Source organism: Portunus trituberculatus, chromosome 21 (genome assembly GCF_017591435.1).
Source record: "Portunus trituberculatus isolate SZX2019 chromosome 21, ASM1759143v1, whole genome shotgun sequence".
Classification (NCBI taxonomy): Eukaryota; Metazoa; Arthropoda; class Malacostraca; order Decapoda; family Portunidae; genus Portunus; species Portunus trituberculatus.
In genome coordinates this window covers 19,369,915-19,397,232 of record NC_059275.1, presented here as the reverse complement: position 1 = coordinate 19,397,232, position 27,318 = coordinate 19,369,915, and the positions used below count along the sequence as shown (strand labels likewise).

At 40.8% G+C, this 27,318-nt stretch overlaps 2 protein-coding genes across 2 annotated transcripts; both read right to left on the bottom strand.

Annotated features, from left to right (window-relative positions):
• Window positions 1–2,547: 2,547 nt before the first annotated feature.
• On the bottom strand, window positions 2,548–11,416 carry LOC123507194 (probable G-protein coupled receptor AH9.1). Its single transcript, XM_045259881.1, has 4 exons — window positions 11,378–11,416; window positions 8,851–8,979; window positions 3,370–4,249; window positions 2,548–3,236 (listed from the first exon to the last, which is right to left on the bottom strand). The coding sequence occupies exons 2-4, from the start codon at window positions 8,856–8,858 to the stop codon at window positions 2,982–2,984; spliced, it is 1,143 nt and encodes a 380-aa protein (XP_045115816.1). The 5' UTR covers window positions 8,859–8,979; window positions 11,378–11,416; the 3' UTR covers window positions 2,548–2,981.
• Window positions 11,417–16,181: 4,765 nt separating this feature from the next.
• Window positions 16,182–24,490, bottom strand: LOC123506976 (superoxide dismutase [Cu-Zn]-like). The gene is made up of 4 exons (XM_045259442.1): window positions 24,432–24,490; window positions 17,863–18,055; window positions 17,218–17,433; window positions 16,182–16,726 (listed from the first exon to the last, which is right to left on the bottom strand). The coding sequence occupies exons 1-4, from the start codon at window positions 24,434–24,436 to the stop codon at window positions 16,472–16,474; spliced, it is 669 nt and encodes a 222-aa protein (XP_045115377.1). The 5' UTR covers window positions 24,437–24,490; the 3' UTR covers window positions 16,182–16,471.
• Between the last annotated feature and the right edge of the window lie 2,828 nt (window positions 24,491–27,318).

Sequence of the window (27,318 nt, the reverse complement as noted above, 5' to 3'; positions counted from 1 at the left end):
GAAATGTGGAATTGATTGTGTGTCTAATGAATTAATTATAATAATATCACGTATTCATTTCCTTTCAAACTTACACAACGTAATGTGTCTAGAATTTAGGGAAAGAACAGGAGGAGGGAGCGAATTTTACACAATGACTATGAAGTACAAATACATAGTAAATAAATAGCAAACTGTGAATGGTGGAATGTTAGAAACTTAGTAGCGACAGATGAGTGACTCACTGTGTGAAAAATATGAACCGACAGCGCTGAGCTTTTATTACCGCATGAGATTTCCTGTCGTCGCCTGTTTCTCCGATAAAGTGAGTTCCCGATGAAAAGATTCTCACAGAGGAAGTGTAATATTAGCTTTTGTTTTATTACTATTATTATCATTATCATTATTATCATTATTATTATTATTATTATTATTATTATTATTATTATTATTATTATTATTATTATTATTATTATTATTATTATTATTATTATTATTATTATTATTATTATTATTATTATCATTATTATTATTATTATTATTATCATTATTATTATTATTATTATTATTATTATTATTATCATTATTATTATTATTGTCATTATTATTATTATCATTATTATTATTATTATTATTATTATTATTATTATTATTATTATTATTATTATTATTATTATTATTATTATTATTATCATTATTATTATCATTATTATTATTATTATTATTATTATTATTATTATTATTATTATTATTATTATTATTATTATTATTATTATTATTATTATTATTATTACTATTATTATTATTGTTATTATTATCACATTATTATTATTGTTATTATTATCATAGAGGGCTTTTTGATGTATTTCTTACTAGAATTTAATGCAATGAAGCATTATGATAAAATAATCTTCTTTTTACATTTGTTAAGCATCTCGAAAATTTATAATACTGATCCATAAGTTGTAAACTGGCATTCTGAACATAAATCCTATATAGTACACTGGCAGGTCATCAGTTTGGTAAGAGTTTGCCTTCGAAGTAAGAAGTACTGCTCCTTCCAAAATGTGTGGCTGAAATTCGTCATAAAACTTTATTATAACAAAAAGTACTTCCACTTTACTTCCACTGTTAAAACTCTGGAACTCCCTTCCTGTTTCTGTATTTCCGTCTACCTATTAATAAAATACTTTCAAGGAGAGAAGTATCAACTATTAAGACACCATTCGAACTCATTTGGCAGTATTTTGGTTCTCCTACCTTGTTTTTATTTGTTACTTTTGCTGTTTGCATGGTCTGACACTGAAGCAGGGTTTTTTTTTTGTTCTCTTGGTCAGAGCGTTTGACGTAAAAACATCCGCGAGGATGTCATATTTTTATATCCGCATCCGCATTTGCATCCGCATTTTAGCAGAGACTGATATCCGCATCCACATTTGCATCAGCAAAATGACATCCGCATATACATCCGCATCTGCGGATGTCTGAAATTCGACATCCGATACATCTCTACGTGATGTCTTGCCGAAGAGAGGAGCTGTTGCTGAGTAGTTGCCCAGGGATATTTCATTGAATATTTAGATATCTCAGGATAAGTATTTTAATCAAAGGTTTAGGCCTTAGGCCTTAGGTAAAGGGTTACACATAAGGACAGGGAAATAGGGAGAAAAAGTAACGTAGTGCTTTATGTTATAGATACACTGCAATGTCAACAACACCATAAAGATGTGACATCACCCTTAAACACACACACACACACACACACACACACACACACACACACGCCCGGTAGCTCAGTGGTTAGAGCGCTGGCTTCACAAGCCAGAGGGCCGGGGTTCGACTCCCCGGCCGGGTGGAGATATTTGGGTGTGTCTCCTTTCACGTGTAGCCCCTGTTCACCTAGCAGTGAGTAGGTACGGGATGTAAATCGAGGAGTTGTGACCTTGTTGTCCCGGTGTGTTGTGTGTGCCTGGTCTCAGGCCTATCCGAAGATCGGAAATAATGAGCTCTGAGCTCGTTCCGTAGGGTAACGTCTGGCTGTCTCGTCAGAGAGACTGCAGCAGATCAAACAGTGAAACACACACACACACACACACACATGCCCGGTAGCTCAGTGGTTAGAGCGCTGGCTTCACAAGTCAGAGGACCGGGGTTCGATTCCCCGGCCGGGTGGAGATATTTGGGTGTGTCTCCTTTCATGTGTAGCCCCTGTTCACCTAGCAGTGAGTAGGTACGGGATGTAAATCGAGGAGTTGTGACCTTGTTGTCCTGGTGTGTGGTGTGTGCCTGGTCTCAGGCCTATCCGAAGATCGGAAATAATGAGCTCTGAGCTCGTTCCGTAGGATAACGTCTGGCTGTCTCGTCAGAGACTGCAGGAGATCAAACAGTGAAACACACACACACACACACACCGCGTAGTGTAGTGGTTAGCACGCGCGACTCACAATCGAGAGGGCCGGGTTTGAGTCCCGGTAAGCGGCGAGGCAAATGGGCAAGCCTCTTAATGTTCACCTAGCAGTAAATAGGTATGGGATGTAACTCGAGGGGTTGTGGCCTCGCTTTCCCGGTGTGTGTGGTGTGTTGTGGTCTCAGTCCTACCCGAAGATCAGATGAACTTTGAGTTCGCTCCATAATGGGGAAGACTGGTTGGGTGACCAGCAGACGACCGTGGTGGTGGTGAATTGCATACACATCAGTTACACTTTAAAAGTCATATCCTAGCTGTCATCTACATGTAATAAGTAATACCATCCATGGATAGGAACATCACTATCTCACGTTATCACAAACATGTTTGAGGCAGACTATACAAACTAAACTAGCATATTGAATATATTGGATATTGAGACAGAAATACTAATTTGCTGTAACTAATTCAACGTCAGCCTTCTCACGACCACGTCTTTCGTGTACTGTACATATGTATATCTGGAATGATGATTTCTGGTCTGGAGCACCGCCACTTGTTCTTCGTCTTGAAGCAGGACGAAAAGAACTGTTCTTCAGTTCTCTATATCCATGCAACTTACTTCATAAATATCCTCACAATCTGTCTCTTTTGAAGACCTGTCATTGGTGATGGAGTCAGAGCAAACGTGGGAAGCCGTGGCGTGCTTCAGTAATCCCCTGGCTCCACCCTGCACTCCTTGAAGAAGTTGCAACATCTCCTGGCGCACGTCCGGCACGAAACAGAAGTACAGCACAAAGTTAAGTGAAGAGCCGAATGCCTCCAAGGAATTGGCCACCGCTCGGAATACCTGATTGGAAGGAGAATAGTAATTATAATGTTTGTGAAAATTTATCTACATTTTAACAAGTTTTCATATGACTACCATATACTAGTGAAGTTACATCGTGCATTTTCCTTCACAGGTCAAGAAATATAGTTACCTCAACAGCAGGAGGACCATGGGCAGAGCCAGCTCGGTCAATGAGAGCGAGAACTGCGGCAGGCAAATTGGAGACCAGGAAGGTGGTGACGATGGCTATAAGCATGTACACAAGGTGCTGTTCCAGTTGGGCCTTTCCGTCCTTTTCCTTCTCATTTTTGCTTATGATGTTCCTACGACGCATCTTTATCTTCCTGAAGGTACATATAATGCGGATGTTGAGGAATAGGAGAAGCGAAGCAGGGATGAGGCGGTGGAACAACTCTACTATCACCTCCCACATGAACCACTTGAGGTCGCTATCCATTTCTGCACCGTCGTAGGTCCATCCTGTCCCTTGAGTGTTGCAGATGATCTTCTGTGAAAACCCATGTGGAAGGTACAATAGCACGGGCACCAACAGGGAAAGACTGATGCGAATGTTGGCAAGGCGAGGGGCGCTGATCGCGCAATATCGGCGTGGGTAGCAAACAGCAACGAAACGATCCACAGACAGTCCCACCATTATGTAGGCGCTGCCGCTCGTGAGGGCGTTAAGAATGGTAATCTCCATATGGGCATAGTAGAAGGCCCAGCCGTAGGGCAGGTCACTGCGCTCAAGGTGTGAAAGGGCGACAACCAAGAAAAGTGAGACGAACACGTCGGTGATGGCCAGCCACAGCAGGTAGCGGAAGGTAGTAGCTTGTCCCTGCTGTTTTGGCCGATGCTGCCGCCCAAGGCTGCTGAGGATAACCACGTTCAGCAGGTTGGTGAATATATTGATGGAGACGAATATTGGAATGAGGTAACGGTACGCCACCACCATCACCACCTCCTCTGGCATCGCCTCCTCGGTGTATCCACTGTCCTGCAAGCTGTCATTTGGCGCTGGCTCGCATGTCCTGAGGAAGAGAACACCACAGGGCTCAGACAGGGAACATCTAGCTATTACATTCTAGGGAGACTTCTTGTAACAACACAGTATCATATAGATACTATGACCATGGATACACGCTCAAGCTCTTCAAGAAAAAGAAAAACTGGTTAATATTGGCCAATTTAGGATAGTAAATCATAACCCCTATCAGTGCACTCGAGGATTCCCGGATAGTTTAAGATAGATTGAGTGATTGAGCCTGTGTATGGACCATGTGGTATGAGAAGGAATCTGGAACGGTGTTCTGGTGATGATTACACACAGCCACAAACATTGAGCTCGACGCGATGGTGCATTTTGTGTAATTGTATACTAATATGTAAATATATAAAATATTTAGTCATATAACTCCGCTCCATCCGTACTTCCTTCACATGTGCGTGTGGGTCGCTCTCTCTGTACGCTCTTAGATAAAAGTTCTTTCGTCCAAACACAAGACTGCTTCCCAAAGTGAATCTCGGAGGTAACATATCTTTTATTGACGTTGTGATGGTCTTAGATGCTTAAAACGTTTATGAAATAAACAAGTTCTTACGTAAAGGTGGATTTCGAGTTCTCTTTTCCTCGCTGCCATGACATTGGATTTTCCGAATGTGTTGACGGAAGAACTACGCGTAAATCTGCGTCATTTATTCAATTCCAAATTGTCTCGCGTGCCGTTTGGGGAGAGTCGAGTGCCTGGTGTGTTGGAGTCCATCCATCCAGTGTTCTATTTATCTAGAACTCTACATTCGAATAATTTTGTATCTTTGATGAATGGTACGTCTGGCTGCTTTTTTTTTGTTGACAATGCACGTATGCACCGCCTTTGACGAGCTGTCCTCACACGTCGATTTTCGTTAAAGCTATATATATGGCAAATTATACAAAGACTGGTCTCTTATGTGAATCTTTTAGGCTGTTAGTTCGGCGCGTGACACAGGTCCCCGAATGCGAACTTGTCTGTTGCTTTGTTTACGTGTGAAGACTTGTCACATACTGTCTCTTGGCAGGGATTCTCGTGGCCAAGTGGGTATAGAGTGATGAACTTTAATTTAAGGGGGGAAATTCGTTAATTTGGTCAAAAAAATTGAAAAATTGGAAACTTGGTACTTGGGTTCGTCTCTGGAGAGGGAAGCTATGGCCGAAGTTGCCAGGCGCATAACGCACTGCTTACCTGGTAATGGCGGGTTTAAAGGGCCGGCCCTTTAAATACCCAAGCGCACACGCCCTTTTTCTTCTAGTCTTTGTTTTGCTTGTATTTATTTCCTTTTTTGAGCTGTTTTATTTTTTTTTTTTTGCGTGATGTACTTGTACGACAGTTTAGGATCAGGCAGTGAGCCTGAGTGAGGGTGAGGAAGATGCTAAATCCTCAGTACTAATTGATACAGCCTTAGGAAGTGTGCGTGCCTGCAGCCTACCTGTTGATCGTACTTTACACGTGTTGAGTCCCCAAATTGTGACAATGCCACGTGTAAGTGGTAAAAGAAAGACTCAGGTTGAAACAGCCCGCCAGAAAGCCTTGAAAAGGTGGAAAAGAGAAGAAAGTGAGGAGCCTGAGACACGTGGTGGTAGTACTGGCGAGGCTTCCACCTCCGCCGCCACCACCCCTGCCACTCCCGACCCTCACGTGTCTGCTGCAAGCTACAGGCATAGTCTCCTGCCACCAGAGGAGAGTGAAGTTCACCAAACTAGTGAGGATAGTGCCTTGTTAGTGATATCATTACAAAGACTGCAAACAATTTTCAATTTGGTGAAATGTGAATGTGGCAACGGAATCACCGCAAAAGTGACAAGTTATTTGTTTGATTGTACTATAAATCTTCGGTGTGACAAATGTGACAGTGTTGTTCACCATTCAGAACCTATCAGTGATATGTTATATATTCTAATATGATAATAACGGGACCAGGAGCCTGTAAGGCTGACAGGCAAGTGAGAGCTCACCATTCAGAGAGGCTATATAGACGACATTCCCATGATGTAACATGGCCTGAAACTATCTAAACAGCCACTACCAGCCTCCAAACAGTTGTCAAGGGATTATGTAAGTACATATCTGAGTTTGGTACATATTGGAGTGAGTTATGTGGGGGTTTTGAAGATGTTCACAGAAAAATGCGTTTTTCTCGACTTTCAGTTTTTCAGCATATATTGTTGAATAACTTTTTCAGTAATTGGTCAATTTCAAAACTTTTGCAGCAAAATGATCAACAACCTCATCTTAACAAATGCCAGCATGATAATGCATGAACTCACTCAAATAAATTTACAACAGGCTTATAAACTCAAATTTTTTTATGAAAAAAAGGTAACAATTTGGCGTGTAATGAAATTTTTATAACATAGGTTATGTGTATGCCGATGCTGACATTTATTTGTTGTTATGTATATTATATGTGGTTAAGAGGAAATTGCCACACTGTTATTAGTTTTGATTTTATAATGGTATTTTGAATTATTTTCTTATCGCCGAAAAAATATTTATTGAAAAAAAACTATGCCACATTTCTGTACCAAATTAACACTGAAGATGTACACCATAAACGTACACCTTGTGTATAAATATTATTGAATTCAGTGAAAAAATAGGAATGGGAGAGCCAAAAAACCGATATTGATATCGAGTCATCGAATTTCCACCTTACACGGGGTTGAAGTAGGCTTCGAGAAGCTGCACTGTGAGTAATTAATGTGTGAAGGCTGGCCACTTCATTGCTGTAAGACTAACACAGCCCAAGAGTTGGAGAACTCGCAAGAAAACTAACAAAGGATGTCTGCAGATCTCAGGTGCTCTCAAGATGATTACATGATGGCGGCGGTGAATATTGTTGCCAAGGTTAAGCGGAGAGGCGCCTCACGGGTGACAACGCCACTCTCTATTCAAAGTAAAGAGTTCTAAAGGAATCTCTGCTCAGCTGGTAGTCGAGGCATTGCGTTAGTGACTCGGTGTGTGCGTCAAGGGAGTGATGTGCGTGGTGTGTGTCCTCTTGTAGCATTTCCTGCATATCTTAACTATATTTACCGTCGTTATTTTATTGCTGGAATAATAATGGAATGTTTCCTATTATAATGATGATAATAATAGTAATAAATAATTATGATAATAATAATAATAACAATGTGTGTGTGTGTGTGTGTGTGTGTGTTCTTCTGAAAGCTGTGGGCCAATTCATAAGAGGAATAAACTAGGTATTTGTTTGCCATTTATTATTTTTTATGCATTATGATTGATCTCTGCAGAGAAGAATTCAGATAGGAGTCAATTGCATACAAGTAAGGCACGATTAGGTTTGAATGAAGGGACGGAGAAATATTGTTGTCTCTTGGCGTGTCCGAACCTGAAGCTTCGTTTCCCCGCTCACGGCACCACGTTGTTATGAGCCGAGGCAAAGTCAGTGTGGCGCAGTGGTGTGGTGCAGCTATATAGGATTAAAGTCACGAACACCCGGATGTGGTTGATAGACTGATGATTTACCTGACTGAGACCAATCTAATCAGAGAGTTGTGATTTATGTGTATATATTATGCTTATACTCTTCCCTCTGTAAATATATGAAATATATGTATGTAAATAAAAGTATGAGTGTATGTATGATTCCAGATTTGCGTGATATGATGTGAATATTTTCCCTTTCATGTATATAAGCAATACGTAGTGATGCTACGTAGCCACCCTGTGTACTTGTGATTTATCCCTCCCTTCCCCATGCCCTGACAAAGGACAATAGTTTTGAATTAGGAGTAGGGTCCCTGTGTGAATGAAGCATGTATGGAATTCTGAGTGAGTGTACAATGTTATTTTTTTTGTTAAGATAATAAAAAAAAGAAAAAAAATATATAAAAATAATAATAAAAAAACTACATTAAGTAAATAAAACTGTGTATATAAATAACAAAACTGAAATAAAAAAAGTTTAAAAATAAAAAAAAGCAAAAAATGGCCTAATTCCCATGCCAGGGTAATGGCCCAGCAAAAGAAAAAAAAAAAGAAAAAAAAAAAGCGGAGGTTTATTGCTGCGTATTCCTCTGTAGTACAGACTTCTGGTAATAGGCGTGGCTGCAAGTGTTCTGTTAATGAGTCGTGCCTGTTCTGTGTTCTGTTAATGAGCATCACTTTAATTATCAGTGTTGTCTGTTTTTTATTATATAATCTAACTCTCTCTCTCTCTCTCTCTCTCTCTCTCTCTCTCTCTCTCTCTCTCTCTCTCTCATCCTACAGATCGCTATTCAGAGTGGAAGATGTTAGTTGATCAGTGACTATAGTGAAAATGGACTCCTTGAAAGAAAGTGCGAAGTGGTATATTGCTACTACTACTACTTCTAATGATACTGCTACTGCTACTGCTACTGCTATTGTGACTGTTATTGGAACTACTGCTGCTGCTGTTACTGCTGCTGGTACTGGTCGAAACTAACACTGCTTCCACGGCACTGTGCCACACCAATGACGTGACAGTGAGAGGACGATCACACACTTCGGAGTCGCCAAGTAAGTGTGGCTGTGCTTCCTTCGATTGTTATTGCAGCTTTTCAGAATTACTCAAGTCTCGCACTAGTTATATATTGTAAGTAGTGTGTGCCAACCTGGTCATGGTGGTTACGAAGATAGATGCCTGGGTGGCTGGATAGCTGATGTTGTCTCTTGAGTCCTGTTCTGACTGTAGGAGGGAGGGTGTGGGAGGTAGAATGCGTTTTCTCCCGAACACTGATACTCTGAAGAAAAAAGATCAAAGAAAATCTGTTACTGAAATGATTTAGATAGACTTTCATGACTACGAGTCCTGAAGACGGTCACATGGACATGGAATGAAGCATGACGTCTCAGTGTAGGAGATAAAATGATAATAATTTCCTTGTAAATGTTGAGAAGCACCGGGCATTGTGGGTTTTATTTATTCAGCCATTATGGGACCCTGGAAGGGGAACGAAAGAGGAATAGGAATAGGAGGAGTAGGAGTAGGAGGAGTAGGAGTAGTACTAGTAGTATGAGGAAGAAGATGGGGAGGTGGAGGTAGATGGGGAGGAGGTGGAGGAGGATGATGATTAGGAGGAGGATGAGGTGGAGGAGGAGGAGGAGAAGGAGGAGGAGGAGGATTAGGATTAGGATTAGGATTAGGAGGAGGAGGAGGAGGAGGAGGAGGTGGAGGAGGAGGAGGTGGAGGTGGAGGTGGAGGAGGAGGAGGAGGAGGAGGAGAAGAAGAAGAAGGGATAAGAGTTTGTGATCGATGATAATCACTGTTGCTCTTGTTTGACCAAATATAGATAAATGAATTAAATAAAAAAAATAAAAAAATGATGCGTGTGTGAGTCTAAAGATGAATGAGTTAGATGGTAAACTGATGGGAGGCGAGGGAAACAAAAATAGTCATTGACAAAAGAGTAAAGATGAGGAAAGGCAAGTAAGAAGATAGTTAGGATGGTAACTGTAGAGAGAGAGAGAGAGAGAGAGAGAGAGAGAGAGAGAGAGAGATGACGCATGCGATATATCGACTAACCGAGGCATTAACTAACAAGAGAGAAAGTAAACAAACAACCCTTCCTCCTTCGCCCTCTTTCCTCTCCTGTTCCTTCTTTTCCTCCTCCTCTTCCTCCTCCTCTTCCTCCTTCTTCTCCTCCTCCTCCTCCTCCTCCTCCTCCTCCTCCTCCTCCTCCTCCTCCTCCTCCTCCTCCTCCTCCTCCTTCTCTTTTTCGTCTTTTTCTAATTGTTAACAAAAGGAGGTGGCATGTACTAGTGTACTTAAGTTTCTCATTAGTGTCTATACAATAATTATCAGTAATCGTGTGTGTGTGTGTGTGTGTGTGTGTGTGTGTGTGTGTGTGTGTGTGTGTGTGTGTGTGTGTGTGTGTGTGTGTGTGTCGCGCGCGACATGTAACTCTATCACTTGAGTGTTGAGGTTACACTTATCATTTGGTGTGGATCATTGAGAAAATTCTCTCTCTCTCTCTCTCTCTCTCTCTCTCTCTCTCTCTCTCTCTCTCTCTCTCTCTCTCTCTCTCTCTCTCTCTCTCTCTCTCTCTCTCTCTCTCTCTCTCTCTCTCTCTCTCTCTCTCTCTCTCTCTCTCTCTCACACACACACACACACACACACACACACACACACACACACACACACACACACACACACACACACACACACACACACACACACAGGATGTATCACTCTGAACCCCTCACGCCTTATATACATTTTCTTAACATCCATCACTTTTTTTTTTCCACCTCCTTGTGTGTGTGTGTGTGTGTGTGTGTGTGTGTGTGTGTGTGTGTGTGTGTGTGTGTGTGTGTGTGTGTGTGTGTGTGTGAGAGAGAGAGAGAGAGAGAGAGAGAGAGAGAGAGAGAGAGAGAGAGAGAGTGGCAAAAAAGGAAATCCTGTTTTTTTTTTTTTATCCATGTTGGACTCTAAGCTGGAAGTGATAGCAGTGTATGAAAATTGTTAATACCACCATTACCACCACCAACCCCACCACCATCATCACTACCACCGCCATCACCACCACCACCACCACCACCACCACCACCACCACCACCACCACCACCACCACCACCACCACCACCACCAATCTCCTCTACCCCCACCACCACCATCAGTTGACCTCTGTAATAGCATATTTTTAGAAATTTCACATGAATGGTCAGCTGAAAGTAATACTACGTCCATTCCGTGAAGGAAGGAAGCTTATAATTGCCATACAATTTATTTTGAAGGAGAAGATGAAAGGTTCTGTTTCCCACGCTCGCTATTAGATTCCTCTGTTGATGCAAGAACATGTCGAGAAGAGTAAGTGCTTTTATCTTTCGTGCTCTTGTGTTGTTATCGCTTTTCCTCAAGCATTCATGAGTGCATTTATCTCTCAAGCGTTTTCTTTTTCCAAAGCAAGCATTCTACATTCAGGAAAAGCAAACAAAACCACCAGTGAAGAGAAAAAATATAAACTTAACTAGATGAAAAGCACGTAAGATAATACCATCACTATAACTACCACCACCATCACCACAACCACAACCACAACCATCACCACAACTACCACCACCACAACCACCACCACCACCACCACCACCACCACCACCACCACCATCACCAGCACCCCCACCGCCACTACGATCACTCACCTGCGGAGGGAAACGTGGTCTAAGATGGAGTGAGGCGAGAATTGGTGATGGGAAGGACGGGTAGCAGGCTGAGGAAGAGGAGGAGGAAAGTGGAGGGAGAGGGTGAAGGAGGAGGAGGGTGGAGGTGAAGGAGCGTGAAGGGCAGGACAGTGCAGAATCGAAGGGTGGCAAGTGCGAAAAGCAGCAGAAGGTATCGCCAACGAACGAAAATCTGATGGTATGGGATCGTTTAGTCAGCTTATCCCCTTCCCCCCATTCTCTCTCTCTCTCTCTCTCTCTCTCTCTCTCTCTCTCTCTCTCTCTCTCTAGTGTTTGTCTTATTAGTGTGCTTTTTCTTCTTTTGGTTCATTTGTCTGATTGTGCTTTTATTTTTTGACTTGTGCCTTGCTGGTTCTTCATTTATATTATTGATTTATTTATTTTTATTTCTTCTCTTCATCACCCCTCTTGTGGATAGGAAATGCGTAGATGGGGGCAAGTATGCTCCCATGTTACCCCTTCTCCTTTTCTTCCCTTTCTTTTCCTCCTCCCTTTCCTTTCCTCCTTCTCCTCATTTCGTACTGTTCTCTTTTCCTACTCCTCCATTTTCCTCCTCCTCGCATTTAATTACATCTAAAAGTGTCCCCTATGCGAGTAACTACGAGTATTATGTAGTCATGCATCGGTTACACGCAACACGCGTCTCTGCATGCATTACATAGAGAGAGAGAGAGAGAGAGAGAGAGAGAGAGAGAGAGAGAGAGAGAGAGAGAGAGAGAGAGAGAGAGAGAGACTACTACTTTTACACACACACACACACACACACACGACAGGATGGTAAGCCAAAGACAATAAATCAAGAACAGAATTACGAGAGAGAGAGAGAGAGAGAGAGAGAGAGAGAGAGAGAGAGAGAGAGAGAGAGAGAGAGAGAGAGAGGACACACACACACACACACACTCTCTCTCTCTCTCTCTCTCTCTCTCTCTCTCTCTCCAACACAGTTTAGGAAATGTTGTAAACATCCTTGATGAAATTATAGGGAAGGGAAGAGGTTAGAGGAGTAATGGAGGCAGAAGGGAAAATAAAGAAAGAAGGGAGGGAAAAGGTCGAGAGGAAAGAAGAGGGAGAAAGAAAAGGAGAGCAATGAGGATGTAGGAAAAAGTGAAGGGAATGGAAGAAGGGAAAGAAAACGCTAGAGAACGAAAAGGACGCAGGTCGAAGGGAACACAAGGAGCAACAAAGGGATGACTGCGTGTGTGTGTGTGTGTGTGTGTGTGTGTGTGTGTGTGTGTGTGTGTGTGTGTGTGTAGTAAGTAAGTAAGTAAGTAAGTAAGTAAGTAAGTAATAATTTATTGCTGACAAAGGTAAATTGGAATACTAAATACATAGTAAGTAGTCACAGCAACAGTCCGTCGAGCAAAAGCTCCCTGACGGACGGTAAAAAATACATACTAACAATGCTGTGGTAAACGGCAGTCAGCTACTAACTTAAGATTATTACAAGAAAATATAATGTGAAAAAAAAACTTCAACTAAAGTTTGCCTATAATCTACACACTTAGCTAAAGGAACATATTGTCGTAAAAGAGCAAATTGCTTAATAAAAAGCACATACACAATTTCACAAAAAAAAATCCCAATTAACCAATGACAAAGTAGTATAACTACTACTTAGAGTGTACTTGTTAAACAAAACTTTACATCTTTGTCAATTATACTAAATTATAATTACAAAATAATACATAGTTAAGACAATAATACATTAGTAAATTGTACACGAATAAGAATTATATTAGAAGAATATAAGCTAAACATTTTGTTGTTGAGGCCAATAATTTTTCATTTCTTTTTTAAATTTAAATTTACTAGCAGATGTGTGTGTGTGTGTGTGTGTGTGTGTGTGTGTGTGTGTGTGTGTGTGTGTGTGTGTGTGTGTGTGTGTACAATCCTTATAATGTATGTTCTATATATATATATATATATATATATATATATATATATATATATATATATATATATATATATATATATATATATATATATATATATATATATATATATATATATATATATATATATATATATATATATGTCATGATTATGGAAAGGCTGGCAAGATCCAATCTCTTCCCTCCCATATATTACAACAACGATGAAATTATTATTCAATCTCTCTCTCTCTCTCTCTCTCTCTCTCTCTCTCTCTCTCTCTCTCTCTCTCTCTCTCTCTCTCTCTCTCTCTCTAAAACGCTAAAAATGGCTTCATCACAGACTGGTTCTCTTTCTGAGCGCGAGTACATGTGAAACAGACAGCACAGAAATTTGCCAACCGATCACGCCACTCAAATCACTCCATTTCAAGGCTACCTGTCGCGGGAAACCCAATACTTCTCGACGTGTGTTTGTTGATAAGATGTCTTGCGGAGGACGTGACGTGGTGGTGATGGTGGTAGTGGTGCTCTCTCTCTCTCTCTCTCTCTCTCTCTCTCTCTCTCTCTCTCTCTCTCTCTCTCTCTCTCTCTCTCTCTCTCTCTCTCTCTCTCTCTCTCTCTCTGTATCCTACCCACGGCACTTACCACTAATTCTTTACTCCACTTATTCCTGACATCTACCAGCATCACACTTCCTAATCACCCAATCACCACCTTTAGTGCACTCATCGCGTAGCTATCTCACCAGCCACCACTTCGTAATCGCTCCACTTTCAGTTGCTATGCCCATTTTTCACGTTCCCAGTATAAGAAGTCATAAATATTTAGCGTTCAGTGAGGGAGACTTGTGTGTTTTCGTGGTTGACCCTCTTTGTTCCATCAGGGGTGTGCGTGCAATATACTGAAGCGAAGGGAATGGTTATTTGGTTCCTTGATCGGTATTTAGGATGCTTTTTCCCCACAAAATCTTGGATGAACATGACTTGCTCTTTTTTAAGAGGGAGGTTACAGTATTCCTATCCTTTGACTTTGGATTATTCTTTTTGACATCTTTTTAAGGACTGGCATCTCGTTTTTTTTTTTTTTTTTTTTTTTTTAGTTATTTTTGTTGGCCAATATCAATGACCCTCTTACATGAAATATTCTGATTGGCATCTCTTATGAGGCTTCAGTTAACCTCTTTATTTGTTCAGCCCCTTTTTATTGACCTATTTCTGACTATGGATTTTCATCAGGCCTGTTTCTCACAGGCTGCTGAGGCGATTGGTTAGAATTTTTATGGTTTTGCATCTTTCATTGGTGATACAGAACCAAATGTTCACTAATACTAGTGCATAAGATATCTGTTACCCCAGCCTTATCACAAACTATCATGAATTTTAAAAGTATTGCCTCGTTTATCAACTTGAAATATGCAGAGCGCAGCGCGAACAGCTAATCCTTTGCAACCACACAATAAAAACACATTTTCTTTCTTATTTTTATTTCATACATCATAACATCACTCCTACAATATATTTTTCTCTGCATAACAGGATTCTTAGATGCTTAGATGTGGTATACAAATACAGGTATAATTGATAAAAAGTAGCACAATTTGTCTTCTCTAATGTCGTTCTGCATTGTCTTTTGTTCTTGTTCGGTTGTGTAGACGTTTGTTTGCATTATTTTTATTTTTACACGTGCGGGTGTTGACGAGATAAAAGAGCGGATGGAATAGATGAAGGGCGGTCTGTTGTTCATTATTCATAGTAGATTATTATGTCTGTATGTTTTTTTGTGTGGTTAGGTATGGTAGGTAGAGTGTAGTGTGATAGCGCATGGTGTGGCTGATGTAGTGGTCTCGTACGGGTGTGATGTACATTGTACTGGTATATGTGGTGTGGTTGAGATGTACCTGTTTCGTGTAGACGTGGTGTGTTGCAGTGTGTTTTGTGGAGTTCTGACATGTGTTGTGGTGTGGCAGGCTGTAATGATAGGCGTGCTTGTGCAGTGTATAATGTGTTGCAAGAGAACACACTGGCAAAACAGCAGTATGTGATGTGTTTGAGTGTGATGAGTGTGGTGTACTACTCAGTAAATTTTCTATAACATTTTGATGTCTTTTCTCTGAGGCGAATAAAGCGATTACCGACTCACTTCAAGAGATTTTTATCGTTACATATCTCTATTTGTCTCATAAATCTATTAGTTTCTTGTTTATGTAATTTTTGATAATGATAGTAGTAGTAGTAGTAGTAGTAGTAGTAGTAGTAGTAGTAGTAGTAGTAGTAGTAGTAGAAGTAGTGGTAGTAGAAGTAGTAGCAGTAGTAGTAATAATAACAGTAATGGTAATAATAATAATGATGATAATAATAATGATAATAATAATAATAATGATAATAATAATAATAATAATGATAATAATAATAATAATAATAATAATAATAATAATAATAATAATAATAATAATATTAAAAATGATAATAACAATAACAATATATTTGTGTTGGGGAGGTGGGGCAAAGGTGAAGAACCAGGAGCTGTAATGGTTTCACGATGTTAGTCTATGCAAAGAGAACAGGTGGTTTGTGAAGTGGGACATAGTGGAATTTCATTTGAGAGTGTCACAGCTTAGTATGGAGTGTGGTAGGTAAACACGGTGCTGGGTGGAGGTCACTGGTGTGGTGCTGTGTTGGCTGCGATAGGGATAGTCTAGAGCTCATATTCTCAAACACTTCTGTACTTCACCTCCACTATTTCAAAGACTTTATAGAAATTTATACGTTTTTTCTATAGTGTTTTTACGTTTCTAGAGGCAGATTGATAAGATTCATGCATTATTTACTGAAGAAACACTCTTGAAAACCCGGCTAGTCATCTCTGTAAGCTTGGAAAACAGTCGTTGTGAGAGAGAAGAGCGTTTTTGAATACTGGCCAGGTCGTATTGTGGCACGACACTGAACTAGTCGTGTTCATCTGTCCATACGGAGGAGAGGGAAAAACTGGAGAAAATATGAGTTAAAGAAAACGAAAGTTAAGGCATACAATTGAAAAAAACAACAACAACTGAAAACAAGAAACAAGAGAAACAAGGAAAATGAAAAGCAAGAAAAACGAGAGACCAGAAAGACAGAACACGAGATAAAACGGTAACCAAGAAAAACAAGAGAAGCGGAAGTCAAGAGACAAAAACAGGTATCTAGGCAATCCCAATCACGCCGCAGCCAACACGACCCCCGGCGTTGCCCGTCTTGAGGCTGGAGGGATGGCCACCACCGCCTAGATCGTCCTCCCCGGCGTGCACAACAATAGCTCTCCCGATGACTGACCTCGGCCCGACCAACGTCACGAGCGGATCAGTGATGTTGACATGCGCGACGCCGCTCTGATCAGCCAAAATATTCCCGAGGTCACCCACATGTCGCTCTAGGTGTATTGGAGAGCCGTGGTCGCGCTGTGGAAGGACGAAAGAGTGAGGAGGACGGTGAAAAAGAGGACTTGTATTTCCTTTATGAAACAACTTACCAGGGATTAGGAGGAAGGAAGGAAGGGAGAGGAGATAAAAAGGACTTAAGTGAGAAGGGAAGGAAGGAAGTAGGGAATAAAGGAGGGAGATATACGGATTGAAACGATGGACGAAGGAAAGAAGGAAGAAAACAGAAATGAATGGAGGATAGAAAGGATGGAAGAAGGGAGGAGGGGTGAGAATGTGGGCGAGATAGATAGAAGAGGAAAAAATAATAATAATACTGAGAAACAAAGATGGAATGTTGAACAAAAGTGTGTGTGTGTGTGTATGTGTGTGTGTGTGTGTGTGTGTGTGTGTGTGTGTGTGTGTGTGTGTGTGTGTGTGTGTGTGTTATCTTTCTTGTATCATATATTTTGTTGATAAATCAATTTAGTACTCATGTATCAACTAACTACTACTAACAGTGCGGGGCTCACCATATAGGGGTTGTAATGTCCTCCCGCCGAGATACAGCCATTCTCGAGGCTTCCCTTCTCGTGGATGTGGAAGCCATGCAGACCAGGCGTTAGGTTACTGACGACACCCTCGATGTGCACCTCCCCTGTGGGCGGCGCGGCTTGGGTCAGGATGAGAGTGCCCGTTGCTTCCCCTCCTCCCAGCACCACCACGGCCTTCCTCGGAGTGGGCGGGCTCTGCAGGAGAAGGAACAGATAGAGAAGGTAGATAGAGGAAGGGAGCATGGAAAAGTACATGAAAAAAATAGGGACACGGAGACATGTGAAGAGGGAAAGTATAGGATGAAAAACAAAACAAAACACTAAAAAGAGAACGAATTGGCAAGAAAGAAGAAGAAGAAGAAGAAGAAGAAGAAGAAGAAGAAGAAGAAGAAGAAGAAGAAGAAAAATAAAAGAAGAAAAAGAAGAGACGAAAGTACGTGTAAATCATCTTTATCATTTAATTACGCGCGCACGCACGCACGCACGCACACACACACACACACACACACACACACACACACACACACACACACACACACACACACACACACACACACACACACACACACCACCTTTATCACCAACACCACTAACACCACCACCAATACCACCACCACCATTTACAGGATTGGCAGGATAGAGGATGAGCTCGAAGACTGGGGAGCCGCTGCTATTGGTGTGTCGGGTCAGTCCGGAAGCCGAGTTGATGTAGAGGAGAGACGGGTAGTTGTGTGGGTTTGTCACCACCACTTGGTTATCCCCTTGAGGAGCCCCAGTTGCCACCGCCACCACCGTCACGAGTGTTACTAGTAAAGACCTGAAAAATAATGAGCAGTTCTTAGTTAGAAAAGTAGGTTAGATGTACAAATAAAGAGAGGTAAGCTTGACAAGGATTTACATAAATAGACAAGCAGGTGGGTATACAAGTAAAAGGATGTTATTCAGTTAGGATGTAGAAATAGAATCGTTGATAAAACACGTATACGTGAATAGGGAGAGAGAGAGAGAGAGAGAGAGAGAGAGAGAGAGAGAGAGAGAGAGAGAGAGTCATTAAAGATGATAACAGGAGTAGGATAAAAAGAAAAAAAATGTTAGTAAACAGAGGAGAATAATGAAAAGGAAGAGACCGAAAGAGAAAGAGACTATAGAAGAAGAGGATGAACGAAGAAGAGCAACGTGAGTGAGAGAAGAGGTGAAGGAGAGAAGGAGGGAGGGAAAGCATGATGGAATGAAGAGAAAAGGCAGACTCGTGTCTTATTCAAATACCTGACTTACCTTGACCTTGGAAGTGTGTGTGTGTGTGTGTGTGTGTGTGTGTGTGTGTGTGTGTGTGTGATATCTGTTTCTGTTTTTACGTACTAGATAAAATTGCTGGAGGATGAGAGAGAGAGAGAGAGAGAGAGAGAGAGAGAGAGAGAGAGAGAGAGAGAGAGAGAGAGAGAGAGAGAGAGAGCATGAATTTTTGTCACAAGATTGAAGATAATGAAGGGTTATGGAACTACACACACACACACACACACACACACACACACACACACACACACACACACACACACACACACACACACACACACACTCTCTCTCTCTCTCTCTCTCTCTCTCTCTCTCTCTCTCTCTCTCTCTCTCTCTCTCTCTCTCTCTCTCTCTCTCGGCTTATTTTTAGCCATACAGTAAGTCTTTCCCTAGCCAATCCCACGCAGCTCCTCGTCCGCTCTTCAAGGAATGCGCGCCGCCAAAATATTTATCTCTTCATTTCCTCCAATAGCTCCGTGAATCGCGTTGGTTCTCTCCATCCTTAGAGGCGCGACGAGAACTGGTAAACTACGTGCTTGTTTTTTGCAATGGGTATGTGTGTGTTTAGGTGTTTGTGGGTTGTGTGTGTGTGTATGTTTGTCTATTATTTTTGTGAGTTCAGTGTGTGTGTGTGTGTGTGTGTGTGTGTGTGTGTGTGTGTGTGTGTGTGTGTGTGTGTGCGTGCGTGTGTGTGCGTGTGTGTGTGTGTGTACGTGTGTGTGCGTGTTTGTCGAGGAGATGGGTATTTGTGGATTGGTTATATATATATATATATATATATATATATATATATATATATATATATATATATATATATATATATATATATATATATATATATATATATATATATATATATATATATATATATATATATATATATATATATATATATATATATATATATATATATATATATATATATATATATATATATATATATATATATATATATATATATATATATATATATATATATATATATATATAAAGCTATATATATGTATGACAGGTGTGTAAGGCTCTATCCGGTGCGGGATTCCCGGCTTAGTGTACTGTAAATAGAATAAGATAGATACAAAGCTTGGCGTCGCGAGGCCGTGCAGAGAAAAGAAAGCAAGGAACGAGTCTTTTAAAACTATAACCATGAAAATAATTAGAAAAAAAACAAGAGAAGCGGTACTGGCTCCTCCTCCTCCTCCTCTTTCTGCACTGCGTAGGACGTTGTGAAGAAGTGAGTGAGCGAGTGAGAAAATATTTCCCATAATTCATGCTTACTTTTCCATGCAAACAAAATTTTCCCTCACGATGATAGCAAGAAGAGTCATAAATCGCAGTAAGGAGGAGGAAGGAAGAAGAAGGAGGAGAGGGAGAGGGAGAGGTAGGTTATATCTGTGTCTCCTCAAACACCTGGGCCCCCTCACCTGCTCTAGAGATACACCAACCAGCCGTCCTTACTTGCACCATGAGTCATTGTTAAAGTCTTACAGGTTTTTATGGAATGTTTAGAAGGGTGTATAGATAAAGAAAAGTGAGTATTAATTATTCTATTGCTTTGTCAATTGAGTGGGTGAGTGAAGAAATAAATGAATGAAGATATAGAGAGACCAGGACTGTGTGTGTGTGTGTGTGTGTGTGTGTGTGTGTGTGTGTGTGTGTGTGTGTGTGTGTGTGTGTGTGTGTGTGTGTGTGTGAACTACGTAATACTGCGAATTATTGCATCTACATTCGCGTTTCAAAAATGTGTTGCGCTAGCGTATTTTGCAAATTTAGGCCAAAACAAGTGTCTCTTTGATGCAAGTGTTTATTTGTTCTCACATTCTGTCTGTCTGTCTGTCTGTCTGTCTGTCTATCTGTCTCTCTGTCTGCCTGTCTGTCTGTCTGTCTGTCTGTCTCTGCAACTTCATCCATTTGAAGGGGAAGAAATGTTTTTATACGTATAGAAAAGTTAGTATGATTTGGAGAAAAATGTTCAAGTTTGAGTTGTAATATTGAAAGTGTGTGTGTGTGTGTGTGTGTGTGTGTGTGTGTGTGTGTGTGTGTGTGTGTGTGTGTGTGTGTTTGCTTGTTTGTTTGTTTGTTTGCTTGTTTGTTTGTTTGTATGTGTGTGTGTGTGTGTGTGTGTGTGTGTGTGTGTGTGTGTGTGTGTGTGTGTGTGTGTATGTGTGTGTGTGGGCGCGCGCGTGTTGTGTAACCCAGGATGTGAGAGATGTGTCCGTAATAATATCTTGTTTTCTTAGTCGTATGGAGGTTACCAACATATCCTGTGTGTTTGATGAGGTGAGAAACAGATAAATACTGCGCTGTATTATTTCTATTTTTTTTTCGATGCCCTTCACGTAATATGATGACCAGAACTGTACACAACTCTCAAAATGTGAGCGTAGAAGTGTATTAGATGGAGTGAATGTTATCTTCTCTGACTTAAGTCAAACTCCGACCAATGAAACCAAAACAATTTATTAGCGGTTCTTGATACTTTATTTATTTTATTACAAAGTGTGAAGTCTTTTGAAGTGATGAGGCCTTAATTTATTGAATTCAAGTAAATTTGTAAGTCATAAAGCGTGTTTCTTAATCCATGCTGATGATCTCCAATTGTGTAATTAAAAAATCAATGATTTTGTTTGTTATTACCTTCATTATTATTTGTGTTATTATTTTTATTAATATTATTATTATTATTATTATTGTTATTATTATTGTTGTTGTTTTTATTGTTGTTGTTTTTATTGTTATTGTTGTTGTTTTCATTGTTATTATTGTTACTGTTGTTTTCATTGTTATTATTGTTGTTGTTGTTTTCATTGTTATTATTGTTGTTTTCATTATTATTATTATTATTATTATTATTATTATTATTATTATTATTATTATTATTATTATTATTATTATTATTATTATTATTATTATTATTATTATTATTATTATTTATTATCATTATCGTCATGAAGGGGAGGAGGAGGAGAACGATTTATTTAGTGACTCACTTCATTAATGACTAAAAAAGGAAGAGGAGGAGGACGGTGACGACGAAGGGGAAAAAGTAAGGTGAAGAATAATTACATTGATTTGAATTAAAAAACATTATATTGGGACGTAATTTGGGACAGGTGAGGATGTGATGTGAACCAGGTAAACTACCACATCATACTACCTGTGATGAGCAATTATCAGAGGATATGCGTATATATAGAATCTTGAAATCAACACTATAGTGTGACGTCCGAAAGGTAAATGTGGGAAAAATAGTAATCATAGTCAAAACTCGAAATATAAAATGCATACTGTGTAGATTGAAGACCAAGACCAAGGTTGAAATATACATCTGTAGTATTCCAGTCATGGTCTTGATGTCCATTCAGAAACTGCACTTCCCATGCACACTCGAAATCTATATCGGATTATGTTGTCTACTGTAGGTCTCTCGCATCGTTGTTACTTAATGGACGTTGCAAAATGGTCACTTAATTCTTTGTCACGTGACTTTTGGGTGGCTAGTGGTATATGTTGGTATTTACATGCGGTGGAGATGAGATAGTGTCGGAGGAAGTTGAAAGAGGTACTGAAATAGCAAGTTGAAGCACAGATTTTGACGGAGTGGCTGACTGAAGGACTGTAATAGAGAGATGAAATAAATTTTGACAGAAAGAATGAATAAAAGAGTTGAGGTAGAACTGATAGAGAAATCAAAGCAGAAACTGAAATACTATATCTTGATATCTTGACAGGTTGAATGAGAGATAGTATTTACGAGATGAAACAAAAACTTTGACGAAGGAGAGACAAATAGAAAGTTGAGGGGAGATTTTAAGATAGAGGCTGACTGAGAATTGAAACTCTATTAGGCTGACGTATAAGAACTAATGGCAATAAGAATGATAAAATTAGAATTTTATAGCGATTGGAAACACAACGAGTTAGCATCTAACTCTCTGACCTCCCGCTCTCCTAATCTTCTCCGGGTAAGATCACCATGTCACTTCTGGAGGTCACACGGTCAGTAACCTTTTACCTACTTGATTCACTCCCTCCATCCCTCCCTTCCTTCCTCCGTCCCTGAAGTCTAAGGTGAGTCCGGTGATTAACCCAGGTAGCGAATATGACAGAATATTGCATAAAATAAATGGGGGAAGGTAAAGGGGGTGAGAGACGGAAAAAAAAAAAGCAGAAGGTGGGAGAGACAGAAGAAGGTATAAGAAGCAGGGATAATAAACAATGAATAAGACAAATAAGAAAATAAAAGAAATATTACGTGCTAACAACAAGAACAAGAAGAGGAGAAAGGCGAGGAGGAAAAACAAGAAGTAGACAAAAGAAATAAGGAATATGAGTAAAAAAAAAAAGATGAAAATAAAGGACGGATAAGAAAAAATGAAGATAGAAATACAATGCAAACCTCAAGAGTGAAAGTAAATCATAACACGCGATACAACTAACCCAGTCAGTCCAGGTAGCAGGTGCGAACTTCCCTTTCACTCTTGCCTGTTTACCAGAGGGAGAGTAAGCAGGAGGAGGAGGAGGAGGAGGAGGAGGAGGAGGAGGAGGAGGAGGAGGAAAAAAAGAAGGAGGAGGAAGAAGAGGAAGAGAAAGGGAAGTTGGAGTAGGAGTAGGAAGACGAGGAGGAGGAGGAGGAGGAGGAAGAAGGGGAGGAGGAGGAAGAGGAGGAGAACTCTGAAATCTTTACATTCTATCGACTGGAAAGTTTTGCCCTCGCGTGTTTGTGGAAAGTCTGTGGTGGAAGTGATGACGATGGTGGTGATAGTGGTGGTGGTGGTGGTTGCGCTTTGTGGTAAGAATCAAAACGTAAGAATGTAAAGAGGCGCTGCTCAGGTTAGTGAAGTGGGCAAGTGGCAGGATAGCTTTCCCTGTATTTAAACACCACACGTCCAATACTTGACCTGTTACTTTCACCCACATCCCCTACCCCTCTCTCTCTCTCTCTCTCTCTCTCTCTCTCTCTCTCTCTCTCTCTCTCTCTCTCTCTCTCTCTCTCTCTCTCTCTCTCTCTCTCTCTCTCTCTCTCTCTCTCTCTCTCTCTCTCTCAAAAACAAGTGACACACATGCACAAATTATGAAGAAAAAAGTAGCAGTAAATTGGCGGTGATAGTGATGAAGAGGCAAGTTAATGACAAGTGGTACAATTGTTGTATTTTCTTTTGACTTCAGATTAGCACACTTGACGTTTTAAAAAGGCTGAGTAACCAAGCTTTCCACGTAGCGTTCTTACCTGCTCTATCTCACACCTTGTTGGTTTCTCCCTCTCCCTAGCAGTCTCGAGTTTTCGGATCGGATTTGTTCGGTAATGTGTCGAATCTAGTTTTGCAATGAGATGATCAGCATATTTAAAGACTAAAAGTTAAGGGAAACTACAAAAAAAAACCTTAGAAATCCGGAAATTTTGTCAGCGATGAGATAATCAGTGTTTAAAGTGACTGAAAATGAGGACCAATATAAAACACAGTAGGAATTATAATTGCCATCAGTCTAGTTTTGCAATGAGATGATCAGCATATTTGACGACAAGGAGTTGAGGAAAAGTACAAGACGCAGTGGAAATGAGTATAGGTTTCTTCGTAATCTAGTTCTGTAATGGGAGAATTAGTATAGTACAGGAGTCAGCGATGAAGAAAGAACACGAAAACACAGAAGAAATGAAGTGCACATGTTAGAGTCACTCACTCACTATGCCAAACTGATTCAAACAAAGCGACATACGTATGGAAAAAAAAGATGAACAAATAAATAGAAATAAAAATAAAAAAAAAATCAATCAATAAACACCAAATTCTCACCGCACCAGCACCCACTCAGCACTCCATAGACACTCCAGGTACAGGCTTCGCCAGTACAACACGCAGGAGTATTAAGCAAAGTCAGCACCTGTTACTTTCACTCACCTCATGTTGGCTCTGCCAGTTCCAGCAAGCGTCTGCGTCCCCCCAAGGTCGCTGTCTCCTTATATACGAGTATGCAGGGGTTGTGAAAGGGGGGTGGGGGTGGGGCTGTGTATGTCAGAGGGCAAGAGAGGTCTATGCTAATCTATGCTGGACTTTTTCCTCCACCTCCTCTTGCTCCTCCTCCTCCTCCTCCTTTTCATCTTCCTCCTCCTCTTCCTTTTCCTCCTCCTCCTCCTCCTCCTCCTCCTCATGGTCTTCCTCCTCTTCCTCCTCCTTTTCCTCCTCCTTCTCCTCCTCCTCCTCCTTAATTATTGGTTGTTTCTCCCTCCTTTTCCAATTTATCTTTATTTTTTCGTCATTCTCTCTCTCTCTCTCTCTCTCTCTCTCTCTCTCTCTCTCTCTCTCTCTCTCTCTCTCTCTCTCTCTCTCTCTCTCTCTCTCTCTCTCTCTCTCTCTCTCTCTCTCTCTCTCTCTCTCTCTCTTAAAACCATCATGACCTTGTTGTTATGGCGCTATGACTCAGTCAGTTTTTCTCTCCCTTTATTCAAGAGAGAGAGAGAGAGAGAGAGAGAGAGAGATAGATAGATAGATAGATAGATAGATAGATAGATAGATAGATAGAGAGAGAGAGAGAGAGAGAGAGAGAGAGAGAGAGAGAGAGAGAGAGAGAGAGAGAGAGAGAGAATGCATCACGCTATACATAATTTCATAGTCCTATGTCAGTCCTTCCTTTAATACTTACCCTTCGTTAGCCCATCCGTCAGCCGTTGGTCAGCCCCTTCAAGAGTTCCTACTTTAGCCCCTCTGTCAGCCCTTACGTCAGATCCTCCGTCATTTCATACGTACTTCAGCCCCTCTGTTACCCCGTCTGCCGGTCTCTCCATCAGCCCCTCAATCAATCCTTTCGTCAGCATCTCTATTAGTCCTTCCGTCAGCACCTCGGTCAGTCCCTTCGTCAGCATCTCGTTCAGTCCCTAATTGGCCAAACTCAGCGTCATAGTTATTTTTGTGGTTTTTATTTTGGAAATGACATCACAAACTCAATATCAACCAATGCATTGAAAAGAATATATGAATAAAAAAGGAAAATCATACAGACAGAATATCGTAGATAAAAAAAATTGTCAAAAGAAAAAAAAATTGTGACTGTATATTTTTCGTCTCTTACTTGGAAATTACATCCCACCCAAAAAACAAAAATAGAGAAAAGAAAAGAAAAAAGGGAAAGGAGAGAAGAAATGATACAGGCAGAATACTGAAGGTAAGGAAAATGACGTGCTTCCGGTGGTGACTTTGAGCGGCCTGACTTGTGGTAGAGATACGAAAGAATATCTTTTCCGCAACGATCTTTCATACTTTTATTTCTTTCGCACGTGAAGGAAAATAAAAAAAATCGCGTTTTAAAAGAGAGAGAGAGAGAGAGAGAGAGAGAGAGAGAGAGAGAGAGAGAGAGAGAGAGAGAGAGAGAGAGAGAGAGAGAGAGAGAGAACAGTTCACAACAGCACACACACACACACACACACACACACACACACACACACACACACACACACACACACAGTGTGTGTGTGTGTGTGTGTGTGTGTGTGTGTGTGTGTGTGTGTGTGTGTGTGTGTGTAATAAATAAGGTGTAAAGACATTATTAGGTCTGAAGGCGCCCTACTGACACTGAGCTTTTTATTTTTTTCAAGGCGCACTCGTATGCAACGAATTTATTCATTTATTTATTCTTTTTTCTCTCATTTTACTGCTGAACATGTGAATAAAAAAAGAAAGACTGGAGTGTTGCGTGCGGCGAGGCGAGCCCACCATTGTAGCACCTTGCTGCATGAGGGTCACCTTGAACCAAGAGCCGAGGGGAAAAGCCATTTGTGTGAAATCTCTATTCTTATTTTTTCTTACCTTTTAGTGTTGTGAGCAGTAAAGGTGAGCAGTGAGGATAGGGACTTATGTTCCCGGGATGCGCACGTGGACAGTTCCCTGAAGGAAAAGCATTAAGCTAGCGGAACTTTTTGGTAGGCAGGTATAGGCTGGGGCTGAGGAGACAGACTGATGAGGATGCCTTTGACGAACATAGAGGAAACTGCTTAAGTAAAGAGAAGGAGGTGGAAGAGGAAGAAGAGGAGAAGAAGGAGGAGGAGGAGGAGGAAAAGGAAGAGGAAGAGGAGGAGGAGGAGGAGGAGGAGGAGGAGGAGGAGGAGGCGGAGGAGGAGGAGGAGGAGGAGGAGGAGGAGGAGGAGGAGGAGGAGGAGGAGGAACTGGGGGAAAATAACTGGTTTACTCATACGTTATATGTTGGGCAAGACTCGAGAGAAGTTACTAGAAGGGAACAGAAAAAAATCTCCATGAGACTGAAGGCTTCACAGTAATGAGAATACAAATAGTACTTAGAAGTCATGTTTTAAGAATTGTAAGTGTTTTCTATAATTATTTATTCTGCGACGGATAGTCTACGAAGGAATGGATATAACTTTGTTGGTGAACTTGAATTTATTTTCATCAGTAACATGAGTTTGGTGGAGTGTTGCAATGGAGAGGTTAGTGGATGTGAGTAGTGGGTGATGTGGGAGATCGGAGGAGGCAGAAGAGAGGGAAACGGGTTGGGGGTGCCTCCTGTGCTGCTCGGGTGGTGAGTGGTGATGCTGCATATGGGATGCCCGTGGTGTCGCTGCACAAAAAGTTGTCTTGGAGGGCGAAAGCATCGATCACCTCAGCGTGTCGTGGCTGGGGGGTGGCGGAGGGGATGTCGGGGCTGCTAACAGGTATCAGGTTACCAAAAATCTCAACCAAGTATTTGATGGTTTTGGTTCTGATGATTAATGAGATTCTCAATTCCTGAAAATTCAAAACACACTAGATTCTGTTGCCTATCTGTGTGTTGCCATCT